Source organism: Fulmarus glacialis, unplaced genomic scaffold, assembly GCF_000690835.1.
Source record: "Fulmarus glacialis isolate BGI_N327 unplaced genomic scaffold, ASM69083v1 scaffold12922, whole genome shotgun sequence".
Taxonomy (NCBI): Eukaryota; Metazoa; Chordata; class Aves; order Procellariiformes; family Procellariidae; genus Fulmarus; species Fulmarus glacialis.
In genome coordinates, this window is record NW_009197235.1 from 25,090 (window position 1) to 37,189 (window position 12,100).

At 43.3% G+C, this 12,100-nt stretch overlaps 1 protein-coding gene across 1 annotated transcript; it reads left to right on the forward strand.

The window, feature by feature from the left end:
* The first annotated feature begins 1,081 nt into the window (after positions 1–1,081).
* LOC104072872 (MAM domain-containing protein 2-like) lies at positions 1,082–11,382 on the forward strand. The gene is made up of 5 exons (XM_009572470.1): positions 1,082–1,598; positions 6,557–6,822; positions 7,553–7,637; positions 8,587–8,724; positions 10,976–11,382. Exons 1-5 carry the CDS (start codon positions 1,082–1,084, stop codon positions 11,380–11,382), a joined length of 1,413 nt encoding a protein of 470 aa, XP_009570765.1.
* Positions 11,383–12,100: the final 718 nt, after the last annotated feature.

The window sequence follows — 12,100 nt, forward strand, 5'->3', positions numbered from 1 at the left end:
AAGCCAGACCTTTGCCAGACTTTCACAGGCACGCTGACAGATCGAGGCTGGAAGGCATTGCCAGTGTGGTAGTAGCTGCAACCAGATGCCGCAGTCACAGAGTGTTTCGGGGCTAATTGTATTGCTTTTATGTTTTTTGACAGGCTTGCTAACAGCTGTGTTTCTGAACTTTCTGGGGGAGCAAAGGACAGGGCAGGAGGTGGGGCTGGTAGTTAATCCAAGCCCTCTGCTGGGAAAGGAGCCTTTGAAGATTCATCCCCCTGGGTTGGGAGACATGAGCTCTCTGGCCCAGTCTGGTGGCCGTGGCAAACAAAGGGTCAAATGATAAATCTCAGTCCCCGGAGGGAGACTCAGTTTGTAAAGTAAGGTGAGCTGGAGAGAAAGCTGCCGGGGGAGCCGGAGCTCCTGTTGTCCCGGCTGTCCATCCAGCAGGAGGAAGGTGCATGATTGCCTGGGTGACCGGCCTGTGTGTTTGTTGCCCGAGGCTGCGCTTCTCTTACAAAATGCTTTTGTTTTCAGTAAATACTACCCAGCTTTGTGAAAGTTGCCTGGAAACCCCGTTGTTCCCTCTGAAGAAGCTGAGTAGCACAGCGGCAGATTTAGCGGGGTCCTCAGGTGCCCTCCCTGCCTGGGCAGTGAGGGGGGTTCGGGCAGCTGGCAGCCAGGCGGGACCACGGGCTTTTGCTGCAGAAAGGAGGCAGCTTCAGGCTTGAGGTTCCCCTGTAGACATAAGAGGAGGAAAAGCCTTGACAGTAGCAGTGCATGTCAGCCACTGCAGACAACAAACACAGACCACCTCCCGTTTCTCCATCCCTCAGCTATTTTCACAGAGCAGCTTTTAAGAAACCACGAAGGAGACAAGGAGGTTTAAAGACCAAAAGTTTTTTGCTATGATGACAATGCTAATTGGTCTCAGCGTATACCATGCAGTTCTTCTGGTGTGAATCTAACGGCTTACCAGAAATAAAGTCATCTGCGGCTTGATGGGAATGAAAATACCAGTTATGCCCTGCGGGGTCAAGTAGCTTTAATCACAGCACCACCCTGGATATTTTGGGACTCAGCTTCTACCTTCATTAACATGGCCCAGGCTTTGCCTCTCAGCCCCTTCTGCGTCGTGCGTGCGTCTGTCCATCAGGGGGGAGAAACTGTTGCCGCAGGTCTCCCGGGGGTCAAGGGGACGTGGTTAAACACCGACCCTCGCAAGGGTGGACCGCTATTGCCGCACTTCCCTGTCTGCCAGATGAGGCTGGGGAGGGGGGCGTGGGGCAGACCCCCAGGGGCCTGGGTGGTGGGCAGACCTCCTCCTCGGCTCCAGCAGCGGTGGCGAGAGGTGATGCTTTCACCAGCTGCCTGGGATGCGCTGCTGCTACCGAGAGACCTTGCTTACACAAGAGGTCTTGGTGGTTCTTGGTGCGCATCAGGTTCGGTGACGCTCTGGCCAAGGCTGCCCAGAGGCGACCTGCCCCGTGGCAGGCAGGCGAGGGCAGTCCGGCGGGGGCGGCCGGGGAAAGCCCGCGGCCAGCTAGGAGCTGGCACCGGCACCCTGCCGGCGCTGCACCACGGCATCCGGCACGGGGACCTGGGGCGAGGGCTCGGTGCCCTCTAGCCTGATGCTGCCTAGCTTTTACGGCTGCATGGACCAAAACTTGCTGCCAAGACCTCTGGCTCCGATAACAGCCCTCTGCTTGTAGGTCGAAAGATGTAGTTGAAAAGTTTGCTTTCTACTGAAAAGAAATTGAATGAAAAACGGAGTGTTGAGTCTGAAGCTTTCCTGTCCGGTGCCACGAGCCTCCTCCTAGGTTCACCCAAAATCTCATATGAAGTAGCTGGTACAATTTCTGTGTTCTTAACTCAAACTCTGAACCTTCATCTAAATCTCATCTGTACTTGGGGATAGCCTCCATGTGCAAACTTTATTTGCAAAATAATGTCTCTCTGGCTGTATCGTTAATATTTTTAACTAATTTTTCCTAAGAAAAGTTAGTTACTTTACTCCTAAGCAAGAAGGCTTAATAGGTCCTAAAAAGTGAACTGCTTTGCTGCCTTTTTTTTTTTTTTTTGGCAGTAGAATATTTAAAAAAAACCCTTAAAGCCATGGCCCAAAATCCAGACACTGAGATTCCAGTAGATCGATTTTTGTCCTAAGAAACCCTGGTAATATTCTTTCCTGTTTCTGTATGGGAAGTAGAGAGAAAACCCAAACGTGACTGTCAACTTTAAGACATTTCTTGCAGATTTTCTCTATAAATGAGTGCCTAATCAAATGTAAATTCCCAAACTTTTTCCTGTTTCCTTAATACTGTTTCTCTTGGAGCTCACTGCTTATGTGCAGTTTTTCTTGTAAAGCTGCACTGTTGCTGAACTAAGCGAACAGCTGTGTCAGATATAAACCCCATGAAGGGTCTAACATGTTTGTGGTTACCCTTCCAAATTTTTACAGAGGAAATATATCATTGAAAAGCTAACTGGTAATTTTAGTTATCCCCGTTGGTTTTTTTCATTTTGTCAATGGAATTTGGTTTCCTTTATTAGCCAGTGTCTGGCATTTTGTCTTGTTTGTGTTATTTACAGAGAAAGCAATCAGTATAGTTTCTGCACTGCTTTTGGGAAAAAGTAGTATTGCTGGTCTCAACCCCCTTCCCCTAAGCCATTGATATAATTGCTGCTGACTGATGTATTGATGACTATTTGGTAAGTAAATAAAAAAAAAATCAAATATAGATTTGGAAAACTTGGGTGAGTGACTCATAGAGGTAATGTATGACCAACTGTAATTGAGAAAGACTCTGTACAGAACTGCTTATTAGAGCAGCAAGATGAGGCACATGCATACAGAAGGATTTTAAAGGTCTCGTTTTGTGAGTCTTACTGCCGCAATGCATAGTTGCATTGACGAAGGATAGGTTTGAAACACTAGGTCCTAATCCCACCTGGGCTCAATATTTTGCTTGGACACGGAGGAATGTAAAACGAATACATGCTTGGTCCTGTATAGTTTGATTCAACTGTCAAGGAGAAGACAGTGAAGTAGGTAAAAAGTCATTATAGGAATGTGGGTAAAAAGTGCATTACTTGCCAGCCTGAGTAGTGAGGGAAATACATCTGAGAGTCCCCTTTTTTCCCCTCTCTTCTCCTGGATGTAGGTGTTTGCCTTCACCAAGGAACTGCTAGCTGTTAGGCATCAAAGGTAGTTAGTGGTCCCTGTGTTATCTGTGAAGAAGCTTGTGTTATCTGTGAAGAAGCTTTTGTTATCTGTGAAGAAGCTTGTATGGTGTCTTCACCATAATGGCAAAACCCCATGCCATTCCCTAAAAGTGGAAAGAAAGTGCAGCTTCCCTGTATTCGCACAGCCCCTTATACTGCATCTACCCCCTGAGCAAGTAACTGCCAGAAATTGTATGCTTGTGTTTCTGTGTCATTGGGCTTTTCCTAGCATTTTGTGACTACCTCTCTCTTGCTTTCCTGTGATTTTGAAGAGTAGCCCTTTCTTGATAACTCCTGAACGACTGCTATAAATTAAGTGCTATGGGCATTTGGAAGAGGAGGATTTTGAGGAAAAAAATTTGCATGCTGCAAAATGAAGCTGCATGTTACATTTTTAATGAAAGATTTCAGGCCACAGCACTGCACATTCATCAAATTCTCCATAGACTGTTAATCCTACAAACAAGTGTGAAAAGTTGTCTGCTTCTTTACTCCAAGGAACCCTCTCTTTGCATTGATTTGCTCTCACAATTGCTCTGTGTCAGTCCTTGAGGTCTGCATTGTGAGACCTTCCTTTCTGCAGCAATGGCACATGTTGTTGCTGTTACTGAAATACAGTTTAGTATAAAGGCCATTTAGTCAATGCCAGCATTCATTTGGAAGAAGTTTAACATTAGCATTTTCTGTGCTTGATACTGTAAAGTGCCAGGCTTCCTGATCCTGATTGGCAAAGCATTTAAAATTACACATAAAGCTCTGTATCAGTGTTCCCGTTGATTTCCGTGGAGACAATCACACATTTAAACTTCCAGAAGATACTAAAATGATTAGCAGGTTCGGGGTGAGAGCACTCTGTTTCTGGAGACTTAATGAATAGGTCAAATTAGTATTTTTAAAAAAAGCAACCAAAAAAAAAAGCCCGATTAAAAAGAGAGTTCATGATCTTTCCTCCCATGTCGGTGGGGAATCGGACCAAGTGAGGGCAAGTGTACAGCAAACAGAGAACACAGAGTCAAGTTTATAGTAACATAGTCATCCTGACTGGAAACTCTAAGAGGTTTTCTTTCTCTTTTAAATCACTATTTTTGTAGAAGAACCTTAGTCTACTTATAATTAAGTCTTAAAGCCAGACAGCCATTTAAGCCTCATAGCTGGTAATTTGAGGTCTTCATGTGAATGTGTTTTCCTATGTCGACACTAATTTATTTCTGTGGAAAAAAAAAACCAAAAAACAATGAATATTATAAGAAGGCTCTGTTTCCTATGGGGTTTCTCATGAAGAGCAGACAAAAATAGGGCTGAAATCTAAACTGAAATTGCCAGGCATGGATTCTGAATTGTAGGTTTCTTTCTAAGCAAAATGATCCAAAGTCAGAGTAGCCTGAAAACACAGAATGACTTCTGATAGAGCCGTGGTGATTTCCGTCTATCCTCCATGGATGTTAAAAAAATATGCATACCTTGGACTAGCACATGTCAGCAAATAAATGCTGTGCGTGCTAACTCTTGTGAACTTGCAAGTGGATGTTTTATGCACTCACATTTTACGTAGTGGCAGATTAAGTATTTGGCAGGCACATTAGATGCCTATTTTAAAATATTTATTCCTGTGTTTATTTTTCTTTCATATGCTGCTGCACTAACAAGTTACTCGTACTTAACCAGTGATTTTGTATATTCCTCCAAGAGACTAAAACCAGACACAGTAGATATAAAGAGAAATTATGGTAAGAATTCCATTCCCAAAAAAGGGAAAGAACATGCAGCTTCTCTGTATTTGCACAGCCCCTTACACTGCTTAGGGCTGCATCTACCCCCAAAGTAAGTGGCATCATGTATCTTACATCTGTTAAACAAAAATGTACAGTACAAGTGGGTTGCTGTGCACAGTGTCTGCAGGTGAGGGAGGGAGCAGATGCAGGGGGATGCTGTAACATGCACTGCCCAAGGAATCAGTCTTGTCAGAGCTGCTGCCCGCTCCTTGCATCTTCCCAGGGGTGTATGGCAGAGGACTTTGTGAACCTCGTAGGCCAGATCTGTACCTGCTGTTTGCCTTGGGGGTGGGGGGTGGCTGTCCATGTCGACGATTTTTTTCACATCAGAGAGAATACTTTTGAAAAGGCAATAGGGGAACTCCTAGGAAGCAACCCCAGGGTGGCTTGGTAGAGTTGAAGGGTTCAGGCAGGATTTGGGAGGAGAGGGCGTGCCTCAAAGGCAAGCAATATATTTAACATCAGTCTGCCTGTTGATGTGTCCAAGTTAAGCAAGTGCTTACATATGTGTGGAAACTGAGACAAGCTCTGTGGTCAAGTGAAATGAGATTAAAGAAGAAGAAATATATGCTCTGGGGAGTCTAAAAAGGATAGGTGTGATGTGCTGCTGGGTGAAGGACTGACTTGACACAGTCCCTGACAGCTCCTACGACTCTTGCTTGCAGCCTAGCTGCTGAGAATTACATCAGGAATGGGATTTGTCTGATACACATTGCCACTAGGTTAGGAGGATCATTTTCTAGATCACCGATGGGATAATGTTTCAGACGTGGATGTCCTAGCTTGTTTTGTTGGTTTGTTGGGTTTTTTTAAATATTCTTTCTCTCTTTCACTTGTTTCTGGCATTGCATTCCAGGTTTCTGTGACTCTGGTATCCCGTTTTACTCTCCTGATCTTGGTTTTGATGTGTTAGTAAAGTCTCCAGGACCAGGCTTCTGCTTCACTGTGATTTATTTACTGTTGCCTCCTTTTCGTACATGTTGTTTCTTTGGCGTTTTTTTTCGCCTCCTCATGCATTTTTAGCTTGTCATCACATCCTTTCTTTTGTTTCTATAGAGGAGGTTATGTTTTAGGCCCTGCTCCTAAAATATCCATCCAGAGAGTATTTTTGAAATTATACCATTGAGACTGCTGATATGTTTAAATGTAGCTTTACATTTAGCACTTTTTTGAATCAGCAGATTTGCACGTTAGTTTTACTACTTAAGAGTGTCTTTCTAGTTTTCTTCTTTGAAACCAGAAATGCTTTAGAAGTTTTTGACTTGCTTAACAAATGAGTGGCAGTCTCGATCTCCTGACCTAGCCCCAGAACAACGATTCCGTTATAAATAAGTACTTGTGTCCAAAGCAAAGCCTCTGACATTCATTATTCTGGTGTGTGTCTGTTCCTAGGACATTACATTTCTGTGGATACATCCTATGAGGGTGAGAAAGCAGTGCTGTCCAGCCCTGAGCTGTACTCTGAGGAGTGGAGCTGTGTCAGACTGATTTATCAGATAGCATTCCGTTGTAAATAAGTACTTTTGTCCAAAGCAAAGCCTCTGACATTCATTATTCTGGTGTGTGTCTGTTCCTAGGACATTACATTTCTGTGGATACATCCTATGAGGGTGAGAAAGCAGTGCTGTCCAGCCCTGAGCTGTACTCTGAGGAGTGGAGCTGTGTCAGACTGATTTATCAGATAGCAACGACTTCAGAGACTTCGCCTGACCCCGCCAGGCTCAACCTGTACCTGCGGCAGGAAGGAGAGAGCTTTGATCGCTTGCTGTGGTCTGCCACGGAGCCTTCGGATAGCTGGCTCATAGCTAGCTTAGACTTAACGAACAGCACAAAGAAGTACAAGGTAAGCCTGATCTTAGAAGATGCCACAGGCTTTCTGGCGCATGCGTTGGGGTGTACGGACAGCTTTTCGAACATTTTCGCTCTGGGCCCTGTTCTTGGCTTTCGCCTCTAGGGCTAGCAGCGTGTAAGTCAGTTAGGGACCCCTCGCCCCTAAACGCAGTGAGCAGGGCTGGCTGGAGTCAGGCAGCCGCTGCTCTTCCCAGCGAACGCGGCTCACGGGGAGGCACGGCCGGCCGAGCCGTGCAGGGAGGATGCCTCACCTCCGGGCAGCCCGGTGGAGCTGCTGGCGTCCCGTAGCAGATACAGGACCTCCCAGGTCTTGGGTCTCCAGCTGCGCTCACTCGTTCCTCTGTGCCCTCCTGGGGGGAGTCAGAAGGTGAGAGGAGAGTATTTCTACCCAAAATCCGTCACATCGCATCTCTCACAGTAATGTCCTGCGTAGCCACAGCTGAGGAATCTGGAGTCCCGTACTCTTACATGAACATTTTGTGGGATTTTTTGGCCTTGTCTCATTGTCCTTCGGTATGCCTTCCATCCTTGAGGAGGGGCATTGACTCCGTCTTTAATGCATTCTGCCAAGCTCTTCCAGCAAAAGCACCTCTCCTGACTGTAAGGCTGATGAACCCCTCACATGTATTTAATTTGTTCTCTTGTTTATCCTGTTTCAATGTCCAGGGTGATAATGGAAATACCAAAACACTAAAATTTACGGTTTGGTTTATATTGTGCAGATCGTACTGGAAGGTGAAATGGGACAAGATAAATCCGCCAGTATAGCAGTTTTTGAAATTAAAATAACTCCTGGATATTGTATTGGTAAGTACTGTCTGCTCAGCTCCCATATTGTCTGCAGAGAAAAAAAAAGCCTTGTTGGCAGTTTTAAAACCAAATTAAAGGTCTGGGTTTAGAAAAAAGACACTGGCTTTTTCCTTATTGAAAAGTAGGCTGCCATATTCGATACAGATATTTTTAAAGCTAAGGTTGCACACACTAATACGTGTTTTTATTCACCCATCTCTATGATATATATAGACATTTCAATACACACAATAACTCATTCTAAGGCTATTTATTGTTCAGGCAGGAACAAGTGTTATATTTTCACAAAACTAGACTGCTGCAAATATTAGACATAACAGCTGCGACATTATTTCTGCTGTCTGCCTGCTCATGCTTCCTTACAGTGGCATCTTGCAGGCTGCAGAGTCAAAACTCTGTTGATATTTACACTTACTGCTATTTCCTCATGACATTTGCCAAAAACCACTAATGAAGTTCAAAAATTTCAGTGGCTAGGACGCTGGGAGACCTTTGCATTTCTGGGGAGTCCAACCAAATTGTCACAATTCTTTGGCTCTGTGAAGGAAACAAAGCAGTCTCATGACCGCTATGAAATACTAGTCCTGCTTTGCTTCTAACCATCCCTGATTTACAAGTGGAAGTTCTGTTCTATTTAATACTATGAAGTGTTATATTTTAAATCTGTTTTAGCTGGTTGTAAATTACAGCAGTCATATATTGCCAAATAATGAAAAGATAGATTGAACTGAATAGGATGGAAATGAGAATTTGATCAAAAATTGATCAAAAATTTTAGCTAAGTTTGCTTCCATTTATTATAAGCTAAGTGCTGTGTCCAGTTTTATAAATATAGGTGTTATCTGTGCTGCCATATGTAAAACGAGGCCAGTGCTTAGCAATAGCCTCTCTTCCAGTTTCTGTAATGAAAATATGTGCGCTCAGCTGGTGATGTCTGCAATTGCAGAATGTGACTTTGAAGAAAATCATCTTTGTGGCTTCGTGAACCGCTGGAACCCCAATGTCAACTGGTTTGTTGGTGGAGGGAACATTCGCAATTCTCAGTCTATCCTGCCCAAAGACCACACACTTAACAGTGAACTGGGTAAGCAACAAATGTGAAACAGAAGTATAGTGGAAAATTTGAGTCTGTGATCCATGTATGACTCTTACACTGCAAATTATTATGTGAGTTCTTTCTTTTCTCCTGGCATTGGGTGGGGTGAGAATGACTTATGTGAAAAAAGGGATTAGAAGAAGATGGGGGGAATTTGCAGAAGTTCACATGAAGTTTCCTGTAAGCTTGATAGTAAGGTTTTTATGCCCTTTGGAGGCTTCAAAATTACTCAAAATAAGGATAAAATTTTGGATGGAAAGAGGGAAAATTAATCTTTCGGTGGATTCTAAAAGTATGGGGCACTATAAGTTTTAAAATCTCGTACTGCTGCTCTGTACATCTGGCAGGGTTTTCTTTCCAGTGGCTATTGGGAAAGTTGAGTAGGAAAGCTAAGGGATTGAAACATGTTTGGAGAATCTCCAGTGAAATTGCACCGTTTTTTTCTTTCAGTCAGATGTGGTGCTGTTAATACAGTCCGTCGGAGGCAGAATGCTGTAAAGACTTTCAGCACTTGCCCTGTACTTGTCCCGGCCACCTTGTGGAGAGCAGAATGTTTTACATAGTCGTAGAGAAGGGTTGGGGGATATCTTAGCCTTTGATGTAGTGTTGCATGAGGCACCGCAGCAGGTGATGGTCAGGAGATCTGGCTGCTGCAGCACGCTGTGCGTCTCAGACGACATGACGCTTGCGACGGTGCAAGGAATCGCATCGTGAAAAGCAGGGTTGATACTCTTTCCTTAACTCATGCCGCTGTGCCTTTTTATTTATTTCACAATTGTGTGAGTTGAGTACAGAGTGTCAGTCTGGCCCTGCATCACCCCTCGGCACCTAAATGCTGGTAAAATTTTGATGGAAGTTTAACTGACCACAGCTTCAACAACAGGCAGTGGCTCTACCTATTAAGTAAAGTACTATTGTGACAGGAAGCGCCGCCAACTGGGAGGGATCTGTTTTCTTGTAGCCACAGTGTTTCTTTTTCACACCAAGCCCTCACTGCTGATCATTGACTGAGAAGTCCCCAAGAAGCCAAAAGTCACAGAAGAGCCTTCTTTTTGCAAGAATTCTGCTATGAAGGTACATCAGCCAGGGAGATCTTAATTAAGCTATGAAATGTGGTAAAACTGCAGAGCAAAAATGAAGCCTAGAACTTCTCAGCTGAAGAGTCACCAGTCCCCTGGCAGTGGGCAGGCTGGAGGAGACCCAGAGCTAAGCAAGCCCTTTCCCCTCCTTCCACTGGAGTGAAGCGAGAAGTGACATCTCCAGGTTTGAGAACACTATTAGCTAATTAACGTAGTGGTGTAGATACAAACCTAACGGCACAGTTTGCAGTGTCCACGCTGAAGTACCCTGTCAGTTTGACACTTCATTCTCCTCTAAGTTTTCTACTTGTGAAGAACCATTTTCCTATTCATCAGCTGATACTGTTTGATGCTGTGTTTCTGGGAGTGTAGAAGAAGAAAAACTACACAAGCGCAGCATATCCATGCACATGGGTGTCCCGTTTAAATGGAGATAGCTCTCCCAAAATCAAAGTCTGAGAAGCTGTACCCTTCGAAAATCCTGCAGGTTGTAGTGGCTGAGGAGGAGGGAGTCTACTCATCTGTAATGCATTTTTCTGTTTATTAACATTCTTCCAAAAGCCTTTTTTAAGGATTTTGAAAAAACCCAGTCTATTCAGTAAAAATAAAACATTTAGAAACTAAATCCTGGATAGACTGAGCAGAATTATACAAGCAGTGAAATGTGCAGAATAAAGGTTATTTGCCAATTCATTTGATATATTAAATAAACTGCTGAGTAAAACATGAAGAAACACATGGCTTATAGTCTTGTTCATTTATTCGGGTTGCCTCAGTAAAAGTTGCACTTGGAAAAAGACTAAATACTATGCTGAGCTGTTGGGAGGCAGGAAATTTACTCAGTTGTAACACATTTTTCTTTTTATGAATGGCTCCCAAAATTCAGAGAGTTTATTACTTTCTTTAATATAAAGGTCTTGAATAAAGACTTAAGAAAGAGCTGAGACTGACTGTTTTGCTGGTGGTATCTTAGCCAAACAACTTGCTTGTACATAGGAAGAAAGGAGGAAAAAAAAGTCTCTTAGAATTACTAAAATTTCCTAGGAATCAACCATCGTTGTCCAGGTCGTAGAGATACATGTCTTGTCCCTGCCCATCTCCTGATACTTCTTGTATCCTTTAAAGAGTGTCCTTATACCAAGTTTCTTTTATACTTTTAGGTCACTACATGTATGTGGACTCTGTTTACGTCAAACATTTTCAGGAAGTGGCCCAGCTAATCTCACCAAAGACCACGGCCCCCATGTCTGGCTGCTTATCTTTTTATTATCAGCTTAAGCAGGAGAGTAGCATAGTTTTTACCGTTTACTTGAGAGACACAAGTGGCTTTTATGAAGAGATCTGGAAAACAGACAGTGCACTGAGTGTGGACTGGGCGCTAGCAGAAGTTGACTTCAATGTGCCGTACCCCATGGAGGTAAAGCAATCGTTCCTGTACAGTCCAGCTACGACTTCCAGGTTGCCTCAGACATCAGTGCCGCCGCTTCAGGCCAAGTCGGGAACATGGCAGTGGCCGTCCAGTGATAAAGATGCTGGCGATCTGTTGTTTCCTTTGTCCACTGCGTAAGGGTCAAGGAGGAGTCACTTTCCATGCTGGTGCTTGATTTTCAGCAAAGATGAAGTCAGGTGGTGAAGTGCTTGAACAGAAAACCTTGGAAGGTTGTAATGTGAGGTCTTTCAGTTCCTACTAAATGATGTCAAGGTTCTCTCAGCCCCATATTTCTGACTTGATGATCCATTTCTGAGGATGCCGAGTATCACTAAATTAAGCATGCCTCCCACTGCAGCAGAAAAATTTAAAGAAATATTGGAGCTCTATTTTCTATACAATCCTCCAGTTCAGTCTTTCTGTGCTTTCACAAAATAGAGTCCAAACTTGGGTCATAATCGTACAGTAGTCCTTAGATGTGAAAGCCAGCTCTCTATGGTTACTGTAATTAATTTCAAGAGTATCAGAAAAAAATGGAATTTTTTATTCCCTAATGTTTACTGAAAAAAACCCCCAAACCTTAGAAGATTGGAATAAACTTTTTTTATATATATGTGTGTGTGTGTGTTAAAAAAAAATACACACACACACACATACACATACATATGTATGAAAATGTGTGTGTGTGTATATAAATGATATATATACATACACACATATATACATTATCTCTTTATATAGATGTAAAACATTCTTATATCTAATACATATATAAATATCTTAGAAGATTGGAATAGACAGTGTATATGTATTATATATACACATATATACTTACATGTACACAAATATATATATT

Coding starts and splice junctions, on each gene's coding strand:
- LOC104072872 (XM_009572470.1), top strand. CDS start 1,082: ATGGCCCAGGCTTTGCCTCTCAGCCCCTTCTGCGTCGTGCGTGCGTCT. Junction 1,599..6,556: donor GGACCTGGGGCGAGGGCTCG/GTGCCCTCTAGC, acceptor GTCTGTTCCTAG/GACATTACATTTCTGTGGAT. Junction 8,725..10,975: donor CACACTTAACAGTGAACTGG/GTAAGCAACAAA, acceptor TTATACTTTTAG/GTCACTACATGTATGTGGAC.